The sequence below is a fragment of the Myiozetetes cayanensis genome, unplaced genomic scaffold (assembly GCF_022539395.1).
Source record: "Myiozetetes cayanensis isolate MyiCay16 unplaced genomic scaffold, myiCay2020 scf5-8, whole genome shotgun sequence".
Classification (NCBI taxonomy): domain Eukaryota; kingdom Metazoa; phylum Chordata; class Aves; order Passeriformes; family Tyrannidae; genus Myiozetetes; species Myiozetetes cayanensis.
In genome coordinates this window covers 40,191,029-40,213,095 of record NW_026087742.1, presented here as the reverse complement: position 1 = coordinate 40,213,095, position 22,067 = coordinate 40,191,029, and the positions used below count along the sequence as shown (strand labels likewise).

The window sequence follows — 22,067 nt, the reverse complement described above, 5'->3', positions numbered from 1 at the left end:
TTATCGGAGACTGCTATGATAATTGGAGGGTAGAAGCAGTAACAACTTTTACTGTTTGGATTACTTCACTTTCATCTTAAAACTTGCAAGCATTGACATTTTTTAAAATTAGTGTAAGTAGGGGAAAGGCTTCCTTTGCTTACAGCTCACATCATATTCTTTATCTTTTTAGTGCTGTTGGATTTTAATTTATTGTTTAAAATGCAAAGAAAATATATTCTAGGAATGAAATCCCAAACACATGTACACATTTACTAAATAGACTTTTGAAAATATGCTAATGATTTAATTTAAAAGACAAGGAGAAAAGGTATGACTGAAATAAAGCCCTTGCTTTCATCTAAGCAATAGAAGCTAAAGAATGTTGACAAAATTATAATAAGTTCCTGTTTAAAATAAAATAAGTAACAGTTTTTCCTAGTAAAGACTAGGATTTTTATTTTGAAATGAGGGGGAAAACAGGTCAGCAACATCATGCTGAAAAGCTACTACACAGAAAAGAAATCAAATTATGGGTCTTGAAAGTTTAGGGCTTTTAATAATTTAGTACCTGTGGAATCCAGGCCATGTAACAAGGGAGAACAGATGACACACTGGGAGAATCATGCAGATTTTCTGAAAGTCGATTTCCATCAAAACGGCAGCCTTCCAGTTGTAAGCCACTGATCTGCCATGGAAATATAAAATATTCAAACATATAGAACAGATTTGAAATGTCAATAATGATTACACTGTGCTTTAATAAATGATGAACCTTTTTACTGTGACCAAATTATTAAACAACAGGAAATTAATTATTGGAATGGTCTGTGTGAGACTAGGAAACATGATTTAAAAGCAAGATCTGGACCACACTTTGGTGTGAACTTCCTCTGATTTGGATTCATATTCTTTGAAATGCAGGAGAAAAATACCTGTAAATGTCATCAATTATAAAACTGCAGTTGCCTGGCATTAGATTAATGGAATTATGATAGCAACAGCCAAGTGCACAATCATTACAATGCCTAGAAGAAGAGAAGAACAATCACTGAAATAAGCGTGACTTCCTGCTTGGAAGTCTGACCACAGCTTTCAAAGAATGGAATGTGCAGCTACACAGCTTCAGCAGAGGCAAACAAAGCATAGTGAAATAACACAAGAGAAAAATTTATTTAACAAAACTCAAGATTTCTTAGATAAACTGATAAACTGTTGTTTGGAAAATAATTAAATAAGAATCACAGATGCTTCTGTAAGTATGCATTTTTCAAGCACTTTTTCTTTTGATTAGTTAGTAATTTTAGCCTCTGAACTAAACATTCCCTTTTTTCTTCACTGAAGTCTTCCACAAATTAGTGACAGTGATATCTATTCTGGATTTCCTCTAACTATAATTTTCAATATTTGTTGATCATGTTATTTTCCCAGTACAAATAATAGCAGTTTGCCAGTATAAATAATAATAATGTTTGTCAGTTTACCTGCTGAAGTGAGAACTTCAATTTTAACAGCACTAAAACTTAGTATTAACTTTCATGTAGCTCCATGTAACTTTCATGTAATTCTCAAGCTGCAAGAGATCTCTAACAGAAACTACAATCAGAAATACATCTGTCTATTATACTATCGTACTAAAGCCCTGAATCAAATTTGTAATACTGAGGTCAGCTTTCACCAAATACAAGATTAACAAAGCAGTGCTGGAATTAGGAAACAGAATGCTGTTGTAAACTGAATGAGTGACCACATAACCAAAATGGAGAGAAATACCATTTCCTAAATACATTTTCCCTTGCAAGAAATTTTAAGAGTACCAGCTTTTTAAAATGGCTTAAAGTATGATGTTACAATGAAGGTCAATATCATAGAAGATATAACGGAAATAATCTTTGTAGGTAATTTTAATATTCTAAAATTATTTGATAAGGAAAGTTGGAATTAAACAGTAACACAATGGGGGTTACTGTCCTGCTTGAAAAGCAATGCTTTCCTCCTAGATGTTAGGGTTTTTTTGTCAATTGTCTACTAACTGCATACTAGATAAGATTACATTTTGCATTTTTAATATCTAATTATTCTTTTGATTGTAGAAAGGCATTGCACTCTTCAAGAATTTTCTTCTTTAAACTTATATTTTTGTCTAACTGATCTGGGGGCTCATCCTTACAATGTGTGAGAAGCAGATGTACATATTCTAATGTGAAAAAGATGTTTATGCAACATGGTTTTTAAAAAACAGATATAACAAAGCTGTGTTTCTCCTTGGACAGTGACCAGAGAAGTCAACAACATACTTAGGAGAAATCTATGCTCCATACAGTCTAGGACTTACAGTAAAGCCTCCAAAACTGTGGATAACATGAAACAAAATAACTCCAAATGGAAAGTTCAGAGTAGTATGACTTTTTGTCTAACTTTAACTTCCACAAATTATTATAAGAAACCCTCAGTGAAATGAATTACATTTTTCAGACTTACTATCTGCAACTGCAAAAACTCTTTTTCTCCTCCAATCCCTTTTCAAAAGCTTAAGGTCTGCTCTTCATTATGAAAATGTGACACTATTCTCACTTCTCCTGCCAAGTTTATTGTGATCTTTTCAGGTATGTTGCTTTTAAGATACAGACTTAACATTTGATATTTTCCACTGTTTCTTTTCAGACTCAAAATCTCTCCAGAGAGATTTTGGAAAAAGCTGACTTTATGCAGAAAAAAAGAATTTTGGGTGTCAGTAATCCCTAACAATAGCCTATATACATTCCAGTGCCACTTCTGTCTTTCAAGAAGAAAGATTAAGAATAAAAGTACCATAAATGGCACAAAAGGAAGAATTTCTTACTAATGATTATACTGAGGCTTTCTCACAGACTCCTTCCTACAGGTCTCTGTTGTGAACACTGATACTTATGACTTCACTTTATTATATGCACAGGTCCTAGATTACACTTTATCTCACTACACTTCTGATTGAATGTTTTCAAAGCTCTTACTTATCCCTATCACACTAATATTAGAAAGATTCATCTCCTGTGTTCTTCATTCTGCCCTTCCTGCATTCTGCAGGGAATTATGTTATGGAGTTTAATTTGATAAATAAATGAGTTTGGCAAAGTTGTTGAGGGAAGATTGGCCTGATGAAGAGGTTTTAAAATTTACTGTTGGAGTGTTCAAAGGTCTAGCCATCCTGAATATCTCTAAAAGAAATTTTTATAGAAGTGGGTCACCTATCGAAAAATCTTCTTCTACTCTACTTTTCTTCTTTTGATACTGGTAGTTCCTTTGACATTATAGTTACATAAAATAATATCATTTGATCTCCTGGAAAACTTCAACCAATGTTAGAAACTCCTTTTAAGATTAAGACCAAAATTTTTACTTTGATGCCATATTAAAAGAAATTAAGAAAAAAACCAGAAACAACAGAATGCGTACTTTCAGATGTACTTTCAGATATCGTTTGGCTGAGTAGTTCATAGCCATGTGCTCATTTCTATGATAAACAGTGTAGAGAAATTATAATTACTGTGAACGACATGGATTTCACAGCATCTGTAATATAATAATAGAATCTTTGCAACACAGCTGAGAGTAACGGCTAGACTTGACCATAATTTTAAAAATTTTAATTCTTACAAAAGGATTTGGCATTTCACAACTATTTGTACTAGTTTAAGTTCACAACAGTTATCTTTAAACATTACAGATGGTTTTTTAAAATACATTTGTAGAAAGTGTGGTGATACCATGGTCCAAAGCATGTCTGTTTCCAAAATTTCAAACTTCTAATTTTCCCTTACTAATTAATGCCATAATTTCCCATGAAACAATGCAAACTACAGCAGACTTCTGAAAGGCATATTTTCACTTCATTAACTCTACAGGCCTCCATTGTTAATTTATTGGAATTTCAGGATGAGGGCATACTGTAAAAAAAGACCTCTTAGGACGTCCTACAATAATATATCTGTCAATTGCTAAGAGTATATAGTTTTGATATTAATACTGATATTATGTATTTGAGACGTGCAATAAATTTTTATTTTTCACTATTTATATTAAGTTCTACCCAAGCTCATAGTACTTACTACCGAAGTTAGTAAGTCTCTTGCCATGTTTCTTCCTTTCCATCTTTTCTACAATAACAGAGAATGGAATGCCAGAAGGAATGACTACCTGCTTTTGTACAACAGCACAACCAGTGCTCAAAGCAAACAGAAGAGATGTATCTGCATTTCAATATGTGATAAATGTGCCATAGCAATACATTTTCAGTACCTTTTGTTAAAGCAATCTGAAGGGATATTAAAGAAGGTGTCATTTTACACAGATTGATTCTTAATCAAATATACATCACATCCTACTAGAAGAGATCTACTCCACATCATACATCTAAACTATCACCTGAATTAACACTGGTAATTTACCATCTGATTTGATAATTTTCACATACTAAGGTGTGTTTTTGGCCTGATTGAGTGTTCCTCTGCCTACTTTGTATTTTGTACACTGACAGTTCTATCACTGCATGCTTCTGACTTACAGATGAACACAGGGTATATTATTTGCATTTTTTGCCATAGAAGGGTCAAATGTCTACAATTGATGAAGCATGATGCACTTTTTTTAAATTACAGGAAGACTGAGAAAGCATTTTCATCATACAGATCATAAAGAAATTTACTCTTTTCCTTATCAGAGCTAATTCTAAGCCATCAAAAACTTTTAAAACTAAAGGCATAGAAAAAGATCTTGAAGATCCTGACTCACTCGCTAACTGATAGTGTGAATAAGACAGTTATACAAAGTATGTGTGAATATCAGGTTTAAATTCATCTGCATCCCTATGTGTTCCAATTCTTCAACAAAGACATTCTATAACACTAATTATATATTAGTTGATTCAGGGACTTGAGGACAACTCTCCCATATCCAGAAACAGAGTCCCCTGATTATGTGAGTACAGAATCAAGTCTCTCGGTGGAATTATTTATGTAAAGTGAAATAGCACCATGAGCATAAAATGAGACTGATAAACCTCAGAATAGCCTATACTGTGGCCTGGTTCCTGCAGGGGAGTCTGGTAAACCACAATTTCTGATTTAGGTGGGATAAAACAAGGTCTCAGCTATCTCACCACAGCATGTGTATATAAGGACTTATCTATCCTGCTGACTGATTTTTTTTGGAGTCCCCTCCCAGAATAGCTCCCTGTTCGACAAGGTTAGCCTGAATTCTTGAAACTGCAGATACAACGTTTACTTTATCAGTTTTAAAATTCATACTGCTGAGATGAACCAAGCCTAATGTGCAATCCAGAGGATCCTTATCAAACAAGACACATTTTAGAGAATGATTTTTTCTGAATCAATGACATTTTTATGCCCTAGTTACAGTGCATGTGGTATTTAATGTGAAAGCTTCTCCCCAGTTTTCCTTGAGCACAAGGAGGGACTCTATGGGTAAAGAATCCAAATATTCAGCATTGCAAAGAGTTTCAAAGCCTTTCTGTTCATCAAAGATTCAAAGGAGCATTAAAAATACTAGCGAATACTTATTAATAGAGATCAAATTAATATTGCTCTTACAGAGGTAAAGATAATATTCAAATCAAGTGAAGAAACTTGACAGGATTTTTACGTTTTGTTAAAAATAACCACTCACCTAACTGCTTGTACTATTCCTGTGGCAGAGAATTCTCTTTTTAGTTTTGGTTCCTCTTGGAACATAAGACTCATTCTTGCTTAGCAATAGAGAATAGACATTAACCTTTTTGCCTACATATGATGTGGACTGCTAACAGTGTATTTTAACTGGTATTACCAAAAATTTACCACATAAAGTTTCACATGGCAGAAGCTTCAATTAGAAGTTTAATAACAACTGGAGTACTGTTATAAAACTCTTTCCTCTAATTCTTTATTTTCCAAGTAGTTATTTCAATCTAGCAACTGTAAAATATTGTGATTCTTTTTAATATATGAAAATACTGAGGTAGAATTATTCATGCAAAGAGTTGACATATTTGACAATGACATCTGACATTTTTCAAAGATGTTAGGACAGTTTTGAAGACGTTCAGGCTCCTAGAATCTGCAGCTGATAGTTAGCCTACTAGAATGAGTGGTCTGAGGTGTGAAACTCAGTTTTGGCTTACTGTTACGGACTCAGAAGTCTTAGATGAATCTGTAACCTCAGAACATGTGATTTGCAGGCTCCAAGGTTTGTAATATACCAGGTTTATTCCAAGGAACTGAACTGCCCTAAAAGTCCCTTGGTTTATTTATCTCCAAGTTCTAGACTCCTGTTTCTCATTAAACGAAGTAGGCAACCATTCCTATTACTTAAATACTAAGATTGAACAATTCTCAAAATAATATTCTGTAGTTCCACAGGAATTAATTCAACAAAGCTCTAAAGACTGTATTGTATAAAGGTCAGTTTGGATAATTATGGTTGTCTTGACTGGCCTTACAATCTATTTAGATTTTAGGAATATGAATTCTTACATGTTCCGTATTAGTAATTTTAGACAGTGTCAGCAGCCAGCCCAGATCCCAAATATCTCCCACAGCTTTGTGCCTGCCTGCATTATCAGACTAGAGAAGGTACCCTGCTACTTGCTTTCTCTCTCCTAGTCGAGCAATCTGTTTGCTTTAGCTGTATGAGGAAAAAATTCACATGGTGAGTGCCCTGCATTAGTCACACGTGTTTCTGTGAGAATGCAGTTTTAAGTGCTTTGCTCTGTGCTGAACACAGAACTTGGAGCTGTGCAGGATATCACGGGATCAACACACCTCTTGGAACACATAGTGTAGAAAACTTATTTGTCAACTTTCTAGAAAATTAAGTATAAAAAAGGTGCACAGAGAACTGGATTCAGCCAAAGTGGTAGTTCTACCTGAAATGTTTAGAAGCAAAATTAAACCAGACTTTGCTGTCTAAGCAATCAAGTCACTTCATGGCTGCTGGCTGTAGGTCTAAGATTAAACTGTTAATTAATTAAAAAATTGTTGGGTCTTTACCATATAAAAAACTAGCCATATCATAGTGTACTTTGGATTACTTCCTTAGATGCCTCTCTTCAGTGCTTCAACAAATGCTAATGTATTCTCTTTGACTGATTTACATGTGTATTTCCCCTTGCTACATGACACAAGTCATTCTGGACAAGAGTTAGATTTTAACTAGTGGAATCGCAGCTTCAATTTTTATCTAAGAGGTGATTGAAGAAAATAGAGCAAGAATAAGCTTAATTTTTAAATGAGTACTATGACTAGGGAGGATAAAAAGATACTGCCATCTTTTTCTGATTTTTGTGGCTTGTCAACCATTTTTGTAGCTGTATACTATTGACCAGCCTTAGTTTTCCAGAAAGTTTATGGACAGATGACTTGGACTATGCTAATAAAACATCCTAAAAATTCTAGTAAAACATCTCAGTAAAATACCTTAACTTGGAGTTTGCCTTCCTGTATTCGCCCTTTCCATGAAGCTGTAAATTTAAGGCTGTCCACTGAACAGCTCATTACTCTGCAAAGGAAACACATATACAGTAAATCTTAGACACGTAACAGGAAACGAAACACAAAACCGAACCCAGTGTATTTTCAATGTGCACCACATTATACTAACTCTTCCTTTGAAGAAAAATACATCTTTATTTTAATCTAAAAAAAATCAATCAGCATTTAAACAAGCAACTCACAGCTATTTTACTTCAAGACAAGAAATACAAATGAGATGACTAATTATAGTGATTGACATAAATTGCTGCATCTGTGTCCTAAAAATTAAATAACCATCTTCACACATAGGGAGCAATGGTGCATTAGCACAAATAGGCAGATTATTTTTCCCTCACCTTGCAGTCTCCTGGCGTAAGGCATTGAGAAACGTGTCAGGATGAAACAGCTCTGAAAGGTCAAGGGTGTCTGACAATAGTTTCTGTTTCTCTGCTTTTTCTACCCAATTCTAAAAGAGAAAATAATTTAAAAAAAAAAAAAAAAAAAGGAATCCTGAAGTTATTGCTTGATTTTTCAAAATTTTGAGTTAATGTAAGTTTGTCAATTACTATGATTAGTGAAAAATGTTTGTGTAAATATTCTGTAACCTCAAAGATTATTATTATTTCAATCATTTAAAACTGGTAAAAAGGAAATGAACACCATTTAGAAGTATACAGAATACCAGCAGTCTATCTGTAACATGACTCATGCATTCTAAATAAACTTCTATTTCATTCTTTATACAGTGCAGCTCACTTCGTACAGTGTAAATTTATCAAGCTTCTATCATTGCTGAAACCCTATTTCACCTTAACTTACAGGGAAGTTTAAGTTTTCCATCAAAATGGCTGCCATTACTGTCTTTGCTGTAATAAGTTCAGGCAAATAAATGCATTCCTTTCAAGTATGCTTTAAGATCATTCTTTTGTATAAATGGCATATTATATTCAAGGAACACTTGATTTTCAATCTGCAGTAAGTTTCTATAAGTACTTACCTTTCCTTTTAAAAAAAGTATTTCCTAGTATTAGGTTGATGTGCCATTTTTAGTGTATTAGTTTGAGATATACATTCATAGAATTTATTATAAGATAAAAACTGGCTCTGTTATATTTGGTAATAAATGAAACTAATAAGGGCAGGGGAATAACTGTCCTCAATTATCCTTAAAAAAACATGTCTCAACCTTCTTCCACTCTTTCTAATATGCAACTATGAAGCCTGTTACTGGAGCAGCAAGCTTGGAATTTCCCATCAAGCCAACACATTATGTGACAACATGAGAAAAAAGACACACATTGCACCTTAAAATCATGATAAACCATGTGTCCTAAGTAATGCAATCTGAGTTTGATCCTCAAAATACTAATAATTGCAGACTAAAGAATTTGTTATCTTCAGACAAGTTATTTAGGTACCTGAGTGGCGATGCAACAGTCCACACTCAAAATCCTCTTTTGAAACTTTTATAATGTAGCTCTTTGGTACAATTTCTTTACATGATATAGTCACAGTCCTGACCATGGTACTGTAGTATAAACCTGAAGTCGCTATACAACCTACTCTATAAGCAGTTGCAAGCTTCTGCACAGAAAGAGTAAGTGTTCAGTGCCAGGATGGACAGGGCTTTGAGCAATCTGGTCTAGTGGAAGGTGTCCCTGCCCGTGGCAGGGGTTTGGAACTAGACAACCTTTAAAGATCCCTTCCAACTCAAACCATTCTGTGATTCTACAAATATGAAGCCAGAAACTCATCAGAGACCAAGATTCCTCATGATATCACTAAATAAAGAAAGATAGGTCCCACTCCTTTCTAAATACCAACTACTTGCATATGATAAAATTGCTCTAGTCACTGAAGTGTCTTAGAAGTTACACTCTCATTACACGATGCATCTGCCAAGCATCCGTATCACACTTAAAAAGTATTTTACTGTATTGTTTAAACTACTGACTGATGAATAATTCCATAGAAGCATTTTGGAAGTGACAAAATCATCTAAAATGCAACTAAATGTCACTCAGTGAATTTTATTTTTTATTGTCAGCGTGTCACACACATCTCCATAATGTTTCCACCACGTTCAAACCTTTAATCAGTGATCTTTTTATCTGCCACATCACTGATTATGAGCCCTCAACCCAAATGATTATGAATCAGTTAGGAGATTTTTGCTTTCCATTTTCCTTAGATTAATGTACACAGTTAGCGACTCTTGTCTGTATGATTCTTTTAATGACTTTATGCAATGATTTCTTTTATCATATAGCAGTAACTCTGCATTCTGGTTAGGAGAGATTTTGTAAATTGTTTAATGTAATAGAAGTAGACATTCATTTCAACTTATATTTAATATAATCATTCTACTGCTGCCATCAAATAAACTTTTAATGTAACTGCTAAAGAGAAACACCATCAGGAACACAGATGTTTATATTCCACCCAATTAAAAGACCAGTATGGGTGATATTAATTCTGAACTCATACAATTAGCACTAGGATATACACAATAACAAAAACTTTCATTAGGTCACAAAAGCAAAGTTCATAATAGCTTGTACTGCTCTGCATAAAGCTGAAGATGTAGCTCATTCCGAGCCAATTAATAAATAATTTAAGATTTAGATGCAATAAAATGATAATAAAATGTATGTGACAACAAAATTGTAAAAAATATCCTTATGCTTATTTTAGTTTTATATGACCACATGGCAGCATGTTACTGAAGAGCTACAGTCTCAAAAAACAACTTCAGTTTATTAAATGGATCACTTGTCACTAGTACGTCCACCGCCACAAGGCTTGGAAGAGATCAGGTATTAAATGTTTCCTGAAAAGGAGAAATCCTGTAACAGATAATTACACCCTCATCCCAACTCCTATAAAAACATATATTGACTGCATTCGTCAAAGCGATGCAAAGTTGTTTGACTTTGTATTCATCTTGGATTGCCATGTAACATTTCATTCTGAAGGGCTTCCTTCCATGACCAACTCAGTAGAAAACTTTGCCTTTCCTGCCAGGTAGGCCACAATAATGCGTGCATTTGTCACTTCTTAGCTGCACTGCAGTAAGAAGACTATTGCCAGCTCCAGGAATATTAGCTGCCCATCTCTTTGCGGTTCAGGACGGTACCCATGCTTTCCCAGCTAGTTCCTCACTCCTAACTCTCATAAGGTGGTCTTTAAGAGGTTTGATGCAGTTCAGGTTTTCTTCTCCAAAGCAGCTAATAAGATCTAAATTCGCTAAAGGTCACTTTTTGTGTATTAATTAATGATACCTTATTGTTTAGATACAGCAGCTATAAAAGGCATAATAAAGCTTAAAAATGTATAACTTATTTTAAAAAAAGTAATTATTTTTATATCAGTAATTTCTATTATACTAACAATGTGGTCTACAAGTCCAAATATCCTAACCCTGAAAATATTTTTATTACAAAATAAAATTAAAAATCTATCATACACTCTTCTTTGCAGCTGTTTCTTTCAAAGTTTAATTTCAATGTTTCATTATTTCCTGAATCTGTATTACAATTAAACTAGAAATTTAAGTTTGAACTCTGATAGATTAAGTTAGCAAATTATGATTATAAATATAATACCAAAACTTAGCAGCAATACCCAAAACGCTTGAAAAGCAATTCCTAGCAGGATATTTCAAAACTTCAATTAATATGGGGTTCTATTTGCTTTAATAAAAAGATTTTATTTTCTTTTTTTTTTTCCCTTATGTAGCCTCAGGTGATTCAAATAATATTTTTTCATATATCTTAATATCCAAGAAACATCTATTCCATTTTCAAAGAGAAGCCTTCCTTATCGTCTCTAATCCCAAAGCAAACTGAGCTCCTCATTGAACAGTGGAAGGAATAAGGAGGTTGCCAGATTTTCACATTATCATTTATACAACTTTAGGATCACAGGACTCCTCTAAAACAAATCAAGTACTCTTCCTTCACCAGTTTTAGTTCATTCCAAATGTATTTTCTTCTATTATATTTTTCTTTTGCTGTGGTCCCAGAAGAGAACTTATATTAAAAAAAAAAAAAAAAAAAAAAAAAAAAAAAAAAAACCAACATATAAATCACTACAGAAGTAATTTCATTCCTGTGCCTAGATGGAAAATTGTATTCAGTGCTATGTGAATATGCATAGCCAGAAACCATGCAGTACAATTCTGTTTTTCCACTAGTTTTAGAGGGATTCAACATTATTGGGGAAAAAACTGTAGGACTTTGGATAATTCTCAGAGCAAATGATGGTACCACTGATAGAGGAGTAAATATGCAGTTAACCAGTTTAGACTAAGCAAAGGTCAAACAAGCAGTTAAGCTACAGTCCAATTTTCCTCACAGTGAAGCAGTTGTTCCATAGGTGCGCTCCTAAGTGTTGGCATTCAGTGTTTAATGCCAGCAGGAGTGATTGTATTACAGTACAAGGAAATGAAATAGAGGCATTTTTTTCAGGCATCGAGCCCAGAGGCAGTAACATGGTAGGTTCTAAGGAACAACTGGTATACAACAATTTGCTCCCCTCTGGTAATTTCTTTTTGTATGTGAAATCCTTGTGCCATTACTTCTGACGTAGTTATCCTTTATTAAATGAATTTGTGAATATTGCAGTATTTCAGGTATATGATGTTTAGCAATAATAAATGATCAAATGATAAATAACACAGTAATTTAATTTGGAGTTATGTCTGGCTTAAAATTTTTCTCTTCCCTTTTTTTCTTTTCTTTTTTCTTTCATGCAGACCAAGACTGCTGGCTACTGCTTCAAATAAAATACTATTATTTCTTTATTTCAGTTTGAAACACCTCAAAAGTCCCCAGTTTGTTTAGGAAGTCTGAACAATAACACAATAGCACAGAGTTAGAACATGAATGTTCTGAGCTCATTAGTATCAGCATCCGAGCTAACTGTGCTAGAAGCAAATATGCAGTAAGGCTTAGCTGAGAGAAGTGTTAGCAAATGTGATTGCATTCTGGTTACTGTATCACTTTATTTTTTATCAAAACAGGAACTTGACTTTTCATAAACTGCTGTTTGCTACATTTAATTCAGGTATCATAATGATGACGATGCATAAGAACCATAACAAAATACTGACAAGATCATGATTGATCCATGCCGAAATTGTATTTCAGATTAACTTTCAGATATTCCCTCTATGATCACTAAACACAGAATCAAGTTAGAATCCAATAGTCTTATGCTTCACACTTTCTAGTCTTTTCTTTCTCCACAACTAAACACATCTGTTACCAAGCACTAGATTGCATTTTCAGTTACCTTACTGGGTAAGGAAGCATAAGAGCTGGAATTATTCCTTGGTGGAACTCCCACTGATAAGTTGCAGGGGAGGGAAAACAGTGACACACAATATTCTTTTGCAGATAGCATGTTAGACTCTCTACCGTAATCCTTGAACAAAGACAGGACTACATCAGACAAATCCTTTCAAGAGTTCTGGAGCTGGAATGCTAAAATCTATATTGTGCTGGTGTGACTAGACAGGGGTACAGAATACTCAATTTATTAGCCACTAGTAATAATGGGATGCACCACAGTAATTTGTTTTATAGTACCAGCTTGAAGGCTATGTTACAATAAAGAGAACCAACAGAGAACTGCTTACTTTGCTATGGCTCATTTTCTCTGGTAACATCCCATGAGATTTTCCATTAAGCATGTTCCTCACAGTCTTTGTTCCTCTTCTGAAACAATGAACCCTTGAACAGAAGTCACCAATCTCTCTCTTTTACGTTTTTTTTACTGTTTACTAGTCATTTATTTTTTTTTAACACTCTCTCTTAAGGCAGTCAAAATGGAGAAAGTCTCTCAGCCATACTCATGTCACAGAACTCTATTAGTAACTATTAAGGTTTAATCTAATGCTCAGATACCTATGCAACTTTCAAACATACTAAAGCAATTTAATTAGAAATTGTTTAACTCTGTGGGGTACATACCCCAAATTACCCAAAAGATACCACAATTAAAAGGCAGAGAAAGAAATCCATTTTTTTTTCTAGAGATCACAGAACGGAAACAGTGGCTGATGCAACCCAGTCTAAACAAAGAAAATAAATGATGGCATGGCCATGTTATCCTGGGACACCATGCTGGCTCATGCTAAAGCTACTTACACTTCATTAAACAGAACACTGCAACATGGGATTACTGCTCAGACTATCAAATGGTTTGTTCAACAAAGCACAACTTTGTGTAGACACAGAATATAATGTTTTTTTCTACTGGTGCAGTAAACTGGTATGGATTATTGTTTGTTCCTACATAGTAAAGTTAAGGCAGTAAGTGTGAAGGTACCTTGAGTGCTGCATATCAGCTATTTGAAGCTCACTAAATCTCTATTTAACCAGAACAGGAATTTTTTTGTTGTTGTGGCCAGGCCAAAAAGAACAGCTCATCATCAAGGCTGTAGGTCTTTCTCATATGTCCTGTCACACTTGAGAATGCCAAAGAGTATTAGCATAGTATGAAGCATCATTCAAACCTGTTCTCAAGAAGTAACCCAGAGAAACATACATTCGGGTGCAATTTAAGGTAAAACTACTGTACATTTTGTTAAACAGCACACTTTTGTTATATTTTTAAATGTCTTTGTTTAAGAAGCTACAATGCTTTAGTTTTTTAAGCATTCCATTATAGAAATAATTTATTCATAAAGTTAAACATTTTGGCATCCAATCCAACTCAAAGTATGGCCAAATTCATAATCAGTTTAGGTTGCTTTCGGCATTGTCTTCTCCAATTATGTGTATCTCCGAAGCAGAAGTTCCACAAACCTCTCTGGGAAACCTGGGCAATCCTTTTTTTGACTGAAGAGCCAAAAACTGGGCAAGCATTTCAGATGTGGCCTTAAAACTGCAGAACAGGAAGAAATAACAACTCCCTTCAACCTTTAATAAGGTCATTAAGAAGTTTTCATTTCTATGGTATTGTGGTATCTTTGGTTACACATATGTTTATCAAATTTGCAGTTAATAAGCAACATGGTTTTAGTTTTATTATTCTAGCAATATCTTCCCATATTTTTCATTTGATGGATTCTGCTGTGGATATATTAAAATCATAACTTTTTACTTTCTCAGAGTGATAATGAAACACATAAACACATGACAGCATAAATCTTTTTCCTAGCTTTGTAATCTACATATCTGAATAACGAACAATATTTAGTTTACTTCTAAACTATTTATTGTATTTTGCCTGATATGTAGGTAATTTCAATTGATTAATTTATCGTATAGGCTCATGAAATATTAGAAATAACACTGAAAATGGTAATTATAGGGGACCTATAAGAAAATGCATTGTATATATAAGGAAAAGCATATACAACACTGTGCAACAGTACAAATCTGATGGACATTTTCAAACTCAAGCTCTGATGTAGAGAACATTGCAACAAAAGTCTCTTAGTTCAGAGTGACTATGAGGATTTAACAACATAAAAATATCACTGCCTGCAAATGTGCTTTTACACATTCTTCTCCATGTAAGGGCACACATTCTAATTAAGTTGCTACTTATAGCACTCAGATGAATACACTGGTAAACACATAGAGCAGCAGCATATTTACCCTTCCTGCCTTTAAGCATCACTTACATACCTAAACTAGGGATCTAAGCTTCCTATCACTCTTAACAACTCTTCCATCCTGAGTCAAGGTTTGGTTTCTTTTTTCTTCAATTATGTACCTTTCTGAACATTTAGAGACAAAAGACCACTCCAAAAAGAACTCTACTAAGAAAAAAACCAAACAACAGAACAAACAAAACCCCAAGCCCGAATGCCTACTTACTCCAGTTTTAAAATACAGTCATGTCTGTTTACAGAGTTGCTGAGTGCACTGATTACTTTATTTGACTGTGAATTCCCAAGAGTAAAACTACATATACACAACAGAAAAAGAAGGATTTAGTGAAGAATTACTCTTACAAAGCTTTTTCCTCACAAGCTAAATTTGGGATGACAGCTCTGAAACTTTAACAGCTCTGAAATTTTAATTTTTTTTTTTTAAAATATTTGTACAGGAATACAATATGAAACCATGCTGTAATTTCAAATTCAGTTATATGGAATCTTCTTCAAAGAGAGAGAGGTAGGTCAACATGCAGCTACATTTCTGCCTTCTCCCAGAGAAATGCCCCGAAGATTGCTTATTAGGGATGATGCTTGCTTGTGGATTGGCAATGTGTTTCTATTATAAAATGGGCTTATTTTTTAACACATACCAGCAAATACTATTTGAGAAATAAAGCATATTGCCATTGACATTGACCCCTTAAAATCTCAAAACAAAGAGATGAAATATTTTGCAAGCTGTTACACTAAGCAAGTTTCCACCAAACCACCTACAGTTCAAAACAGAACCACGATCACATCTACTTTTTAGTTACAAAGTTGTCTTACTACTCTAAGCAATTTATTTATATGTATGTATGTATGTATGACTATGAAATCACAATTATAAATTTAAAAAAGTATTTTGGATAGACTGCTTATTGTTAGTAGACACAATACTTCTGTCAATATGGTGGTGGTCAGAAGAGCAAGTTAGTGTAACCAAGGGCAAGTCATGCCTGACCAATCTCGTGGCCTTTTATAATGCAGTGACTACAGCAGTGGACAAGGGAAGGGCTACAGATGTGATTTATATGGACTACTGTAAGGCCTTTGACGTGGTGCCCCACAATATCCTTCTCTCAACTGGAGAGAGATGGATTTGATGAGCAGACTATTAGATAGATAAGAAATTGGTTGGATAGTCAAGTGGAGGGCAGTGGTCAAGGGTTCAGAGTCCCGATGGGCATCAATGACAAGTGGTGGCCCTCAGGGGTCTGTATTAGGACCAGTGTTATTTAATATTTTCATTAATGACATAGATAAAGGGATTGAGTGCACCCTCACCAAGTTTGCAGATGACACCAAGCTGAGTGGTCCAGTTGACACACCTGAAGGACAGAATAGCATCCAGAGGGATCTGGATAAACTCCAGAAGTGGGCGGGCCCATGGGAATCTCATGAGGTTTAACAAGACCAAGCGCTATGTGCTTCTGGCTCAGCACAAAATACAGTACCAATACAGGTTGGGGGATGAAGGGATTGAGAGCAGCACTGGTGAGAAGGACTTGGGGGCATTGGTGGGTGAGAGGCTGGACATGAGCTGTTGATGTGCATTTGCAGCCCCAAAAGCCAATTGTATCCTGGGCTACATCAAAAGCAGCACGGCCAGCAGGTCAAGGGAAGGGATTCTGCCCCTCTATTCCGCTCTGGTGAGACCCCCCTGCAGTGCTGCATCCAGTTCTAAGGTCTCCAGCACAGGAAGGACATTAACCTGTTGAAGTGAGTCCAGAGGAGGGCCACCAAGATGATTAGAGGGATGGAGCACCTCTCATATGAGGAAACACTAAGAGAATTGATCAGCCTGAAGAAGAAAAGGCTTTGGGGTGACCTAATTGCAGCCTACCAGTACATGAAGGGACGATACAAGAAAGATGGAAATGGACTTTTTACAAGGGTGTGTAGTGATAGGACAAGGGTGAATGATTTAAAACTGAAAGAAAGTAGGTTTAGATTGAATGTTTGGAAGAAATTCTTCACTGTGAGGGTGATGAGGCACTGGAACAGGTTGCCCAGAGTAGCTGTGGATACCCCACACCTGGAAGTGTTCAAGACCAGGCTGGATGGGGTTTTGAGCAACCTGGTCTGGTGGAAGGCTTCTCTGCCACCAGGTTAGAACTAGATGATCTTTAAGGTCCCTTCTAACCCAAACCTTTCTACGATTCTAAGTTGTCTAGAAAAAGCAAAGCAGATTGATGGAAATACCTACAAATTAGTGCACTAGCATGTGCTGCAGCCTTCTCATATATTAATGTCTGGAATTTAAAATTACCCAAGTCTTTGAGAGTATAACAGAAGGACTCTTTTTCATATGTAAATGATAATTAAATTCTTTCCTACCATTTGTAATAAAATTAACCTTTTTTTTTCTTGATCTTTTGTCAGAAAGACTATCCATTTTACTCAGTTTTCTGTTTTGCAGACAGCCTTGCCTATGATAAAGGAGATACAGTTAAAAACAAGCTATTAGAAACAGAGTAATCTAAATTTTTAATTTTGACAAATTAAAGGCATACAATTTATCTTGTATCATTGTATCTTTTCAGATTTCTTCCATATGAAAAATGTATCTTGTACCTTAAAGAGAAAAATTAATGAATGATGATTATTTTATTTTAAATAAAGTGTATCAACTATAGCTTTAAATCTTATATAATATATAGTACAGTTTTTTGTACCTTACTGTATATATAAATACTATCTTACATCCATAGAAGAAATAAAGACTACTAAATCTCATCCTTTAAATTAAACTTAGATTAGGAAAAAAAATAATTTTCTTTAAAATAAGGTAATTCCTCAGAGAGACAATGTCTATAGAGACAATGACCTGAGTTGTTCTTTTTTATGCAACACTTCTAAAAGGATTTTTTATGAGTAATTATCTTCTGCAATAAATATTTTATAATCAGAGTGCTGACCAAATGGTTACTGGTAATATAAGGGAAGTTGCCCAAACTTCTGCTTACAAGGTAGTATTTCATAATTTAAACAGAACAGCCATTCTCACAAAACATGCTTAGAATTCCAAGAATTGAATGAACAGGAACTGAATTCCCTTGAAACAGATTATTTTTCATAATAGTTAAGCCTTATGTTTATTGAAAAACTCATAACTTGTCAATGCCTCAATTTAACAGAGCACCTAGCCTTCATTGGGACTAAGTTTCAACAGCTGACAATAAAACCAAATGAAATGCAGGTAGAGATATTTTCCCTTTTCCAGTGCTGCTTTTTAAAAATTGTTTTTCCATGCATAAGGCATATTGTTTTCCCAAACTTGACATAATCCTTCTCATTGGCAACCAAAATTATTTCCATTTAAAGCAGCACAGTTTGCAGATTTAGTGTTAAAATGCACTGTATTTTGCAGGAAAGCAAAAATTTCACTACAAGAAATAGGTATTTTCTGGTTTGGGCAACACAATATAGGAAGAATATAAAACCATTAGAGAGTGTCCAAAGGAGGGCTACAAAGATAGTGAAAGGCCTTGAGGGGAGCCCAGTGAGGCTGAGATCACTTGGTCTGTTTAGCCTGGAGGAGACTGAGGGGAGACCTCATTGTAGGCTACAATTTCCTTGTGAAGGGAAGAGGAGGGGCAGGCACTGATCTCTTCTCTGTGACAGGGACAGGGCCCAAAGGAATGGCCTGAAGTTGTGTCAGGGGACTTTTAGGTTGGATATTAGGAGAAGGTTCTTCACCCAGAGGGTGGTTGGGCACTGGAACAGGCTTCCCTGGGCAGTAGTCACCGCAGCAAGCCTGATAGAGTTCAACAAGCATTTGGACAATGCTCTCAGGCACATGACATGGTGTGACTTTCAAGATTATCCTGTGCAGGGCCAGGAGTTGGACTTCAGTGATCCTGATGGATCCCTTCCAACTCTGGATATTCTATGATTGTATGATTCAAAACCTCTGAAAAGTAAAGTGTTGAACTGGTGCATAAAAAGAAAACTTCCGCAATCCTTACAACTCAGGTACCCATGCAGGAATACAACTTTCTGTAAGCTACAAGAGTATGTGAACTACCTGAGCACAAAAAGTGCTTCAGCTCTCCTTAAGCTTCCTTGGAAATTAGATCTTATTTCAATGGACAGCTTCTATGACCTGTACAAATCTGATACTTCGATCTTACATTCTGTGTGGCACCCTGTTTGGATGGTTTATCTTTACAAAGCACTAGTATTCTATATCAGCCATTACTTCATCAATACCATCTAACTGAGACAGTGATTAAAAAGGGACACAATACAACAGTTGGATCTGTAAGAGCTTCAAATTTTCCTATTACATGAGAGACAAACAAAATATATTTTATAGTAGTACTAGCAAATTTCCAATTTTTACCAAGCAGTTATCACTTAGGTAAAAGGTCTTGAAAGATGTATTCTGGTTGATAAATTCTGAACTAAGTGAAATCATGCTGCAACATGATGAGAGCTAAGGGAGCCAATTAAGGATCAGTTCCTTAGCAGATAATATTAGGCTGCAGTTTTATTTTTGTTTTGATATTCATGACAGCTGAAGAGGAGAAGCCAAAAAAAGTAGCAGAAAAATGCTAATTCTTCAGAATAAGGTGGGAATTTGAATTAAAATTATGGAATGCATAGATTTAAAACATTACTTCTATGAATTCTTGTGCTTTAATATCAGAATGCTAAATCTGGAGCATTCTGCACTGCACAGATACCTAGGTAACAGCTGTTCAGATAGAGTCATGAGAGGAACAATGACAAGGTGGGGAACCAGCCAATCTAATCCATTTGAATCAGCTACTCCTAAAACTGTAAAGGGAAAACCATTAAGCTATTGTCCTTGCTGCAAATCTGATAAGGTAATGTATTTGAAAAAAATGAAATGCTATGCAAAGTAAGTGTGATTACTTAAAGTGGGAACAGGCCTTACTATGGAGTGCCCAAGGGGATGGATGTGGGGACTGAGCATGAAAATTCTTGGTTTGTACAAGATTTATTATGGGAGTTCTTTAACTCGGTGAAAATTGAGAGGACTTGGCTTCCTTGGCTTTCTAATAGCACACTTTCTGCCTGTTGTCAGTGAAAGAAAATTTAATATATTTGCCTAGATGCCTGGGGTGTGAAGGAAGGATCCTGTGTCTCCTATTCCCAGAAAGTTTTCTAGTGTCTTTAGCAGGCAATTTCCAGGAGTTCAAATCTCACATACTTTCGGTGTCCTATCTATCTTTCTGGGGACCTAAGTGTTGAAACAGAAGAATAGTAAGGGTTCTAAAACAGAAACAAATTTTTCCTCAAATAGTAAAAGAGCAATAAAATAGCAAAAATCTTTAACTAAGGGATCGAACTGGCACTGACATTATATTATTACCCTAGATTTCACTCAGAATGGGAGGGAACAAGAGAACAGTATCCCAGAAAGATAGATAAGAGTCTCTTGAAGAAGTATGAAATATAACTTTTTTATATACTAGGAATATTTTATAGATAAATGCACATTTTCAACAAAACCTTTCATAAATTAAGCAAATAAAAACTTCCTGTGTTTATAAACATTTCCTTCATTAGAACACTGAAATAGGTGTTTATGATTCTGAGGTCCAACAGTGCCATTTTCAATGTGCACTGTAAGCCTTTTAGCAGCATTCTCTGACCAAACAGTCATCCAAAGGAAGAACTGTTTTTACAGATGACATAAAATCAGTTCAGTTCAAAAGAATTAAATAAATGTTTCAATTTAAAATAGAAGGTATTTTTGGAATATGAGGGGTTCAGGGTTTTTTTTGGTTTGGGTTTTGTTGTTGTTTTTTTTCTGAAAAGGTGAAATTAAGCTCTACATTTAGTTCTTGTGGAAACAAAAATTACTTTCCAATTTTTTGATCTGAAACATTTTTTTAAGGTTGATATTTATCTGACATTTGCCTGGGCTGGTGTTTTGGCTCTTACTGGTTGTAGTCCAGGATCTCTTCTCTTTCTCTCCTGCTGGTATCCACTAGCCATGAAAAGACACTTTTCTGTAGACTGGAATTCACTTCAGAGCATTATACGCTAATGTCTATTATACCTGGGCTATAATCATGAACTGAGAGAGGAAAACCACAGAACACATTTAAGATGCCATCATGAGGAAACTGGCAGTATAAGGACCAAGACTTAAAACTAATACAATGATCTATGATCATTCATATATTTCACATCTTAATGTTGATAGCAAATATATCACTGTAGATAGACAAGCTGAGCATGATATTGTAAAGTTCAAAGTCAGCTTTGCTAATTGAAAGTATTCAGAACTCCATCCTAGAGGAATGTTCAATACACCATTTTTGTTTCAATTTAAAGTGAAAGCTAACATCCAAATATCAGAACTTCAACCTGGGAAGAAATCATCTATTTCCATCAATTCTATCACCACAACACAAGACACAGTAATACATGTCTCTACTGCATTTTGCATATAAATACTGCCTTACTTTCAGCAGGTAATTTCTTTTAATTTTGCTTTTTTACTGAGAGAATTCAGACCTGAGAAATGGAACACCTGTTGTTTTTCTGTCTGTTGTTGTGTAATGCTCTCAGAACATCTTTATACTTCTATAAATTCTGCTATAAATATTTTACCATCTGGCCTATATTTTGCGTTCTTCTCCATTCCCATTAAATGCTTGTAACAATGCAGTTGCTTTTATTATTTTCTGCACTGGTAGCAAACCTCTTGACAAGGCAGCCTTTAACTAATAACCTAGGTAGAGACTTACTGCATCCTTAGTATATATAAACCTTCAGTACAAATTCAATGTTTCAATGTCTCCTATTTCCTCTTTAAAAATATGTAAATCAAACCTGTCCCAAACACTAAAAGTACAAGTCTCCTAGTCAATGAAACAGAGGGAGATAAGAGTAACTATCAAAAAAAAAAGAGATGATGGTGTTAGTCATTTAAACTAAACCAA

At 34.9% G+C, this 22,067-nt stretch overlaps 1 protein-coding gene across 2 annotated transcripts in view; it reads right to left on the bottom strand.

The window, feature by feature from the left end:
- DYNC2H1 (dynein cytoplasmic 2 heavy chain 1) overlaps nt 1-22,067 on the bottom strand; it is a 156,205-nt gene that overhangs the window by 4,654 nt on the left and 129,484 nt on the right. For both annotated transcript variants that reach the window (XM_050333050.1, XM_050333051.1), the window contains exons 86-88: nt 7,844-7,953; nt 7,431-7,512; nt 551-667 (exon numbers count right to left, since the gene is read on the bottom strand). In XM_050333050.1, the coding sequence (XP_050189007.1) occupies nt 551-667; nt 7,431-7,512; nt 7,844-7,953 (309 nt within the window). The remainder of the gene's footprint in view (nt 1-550; nt 668-7,430; nt 7,513-7,843; nt 7,954-22,067) is intronic.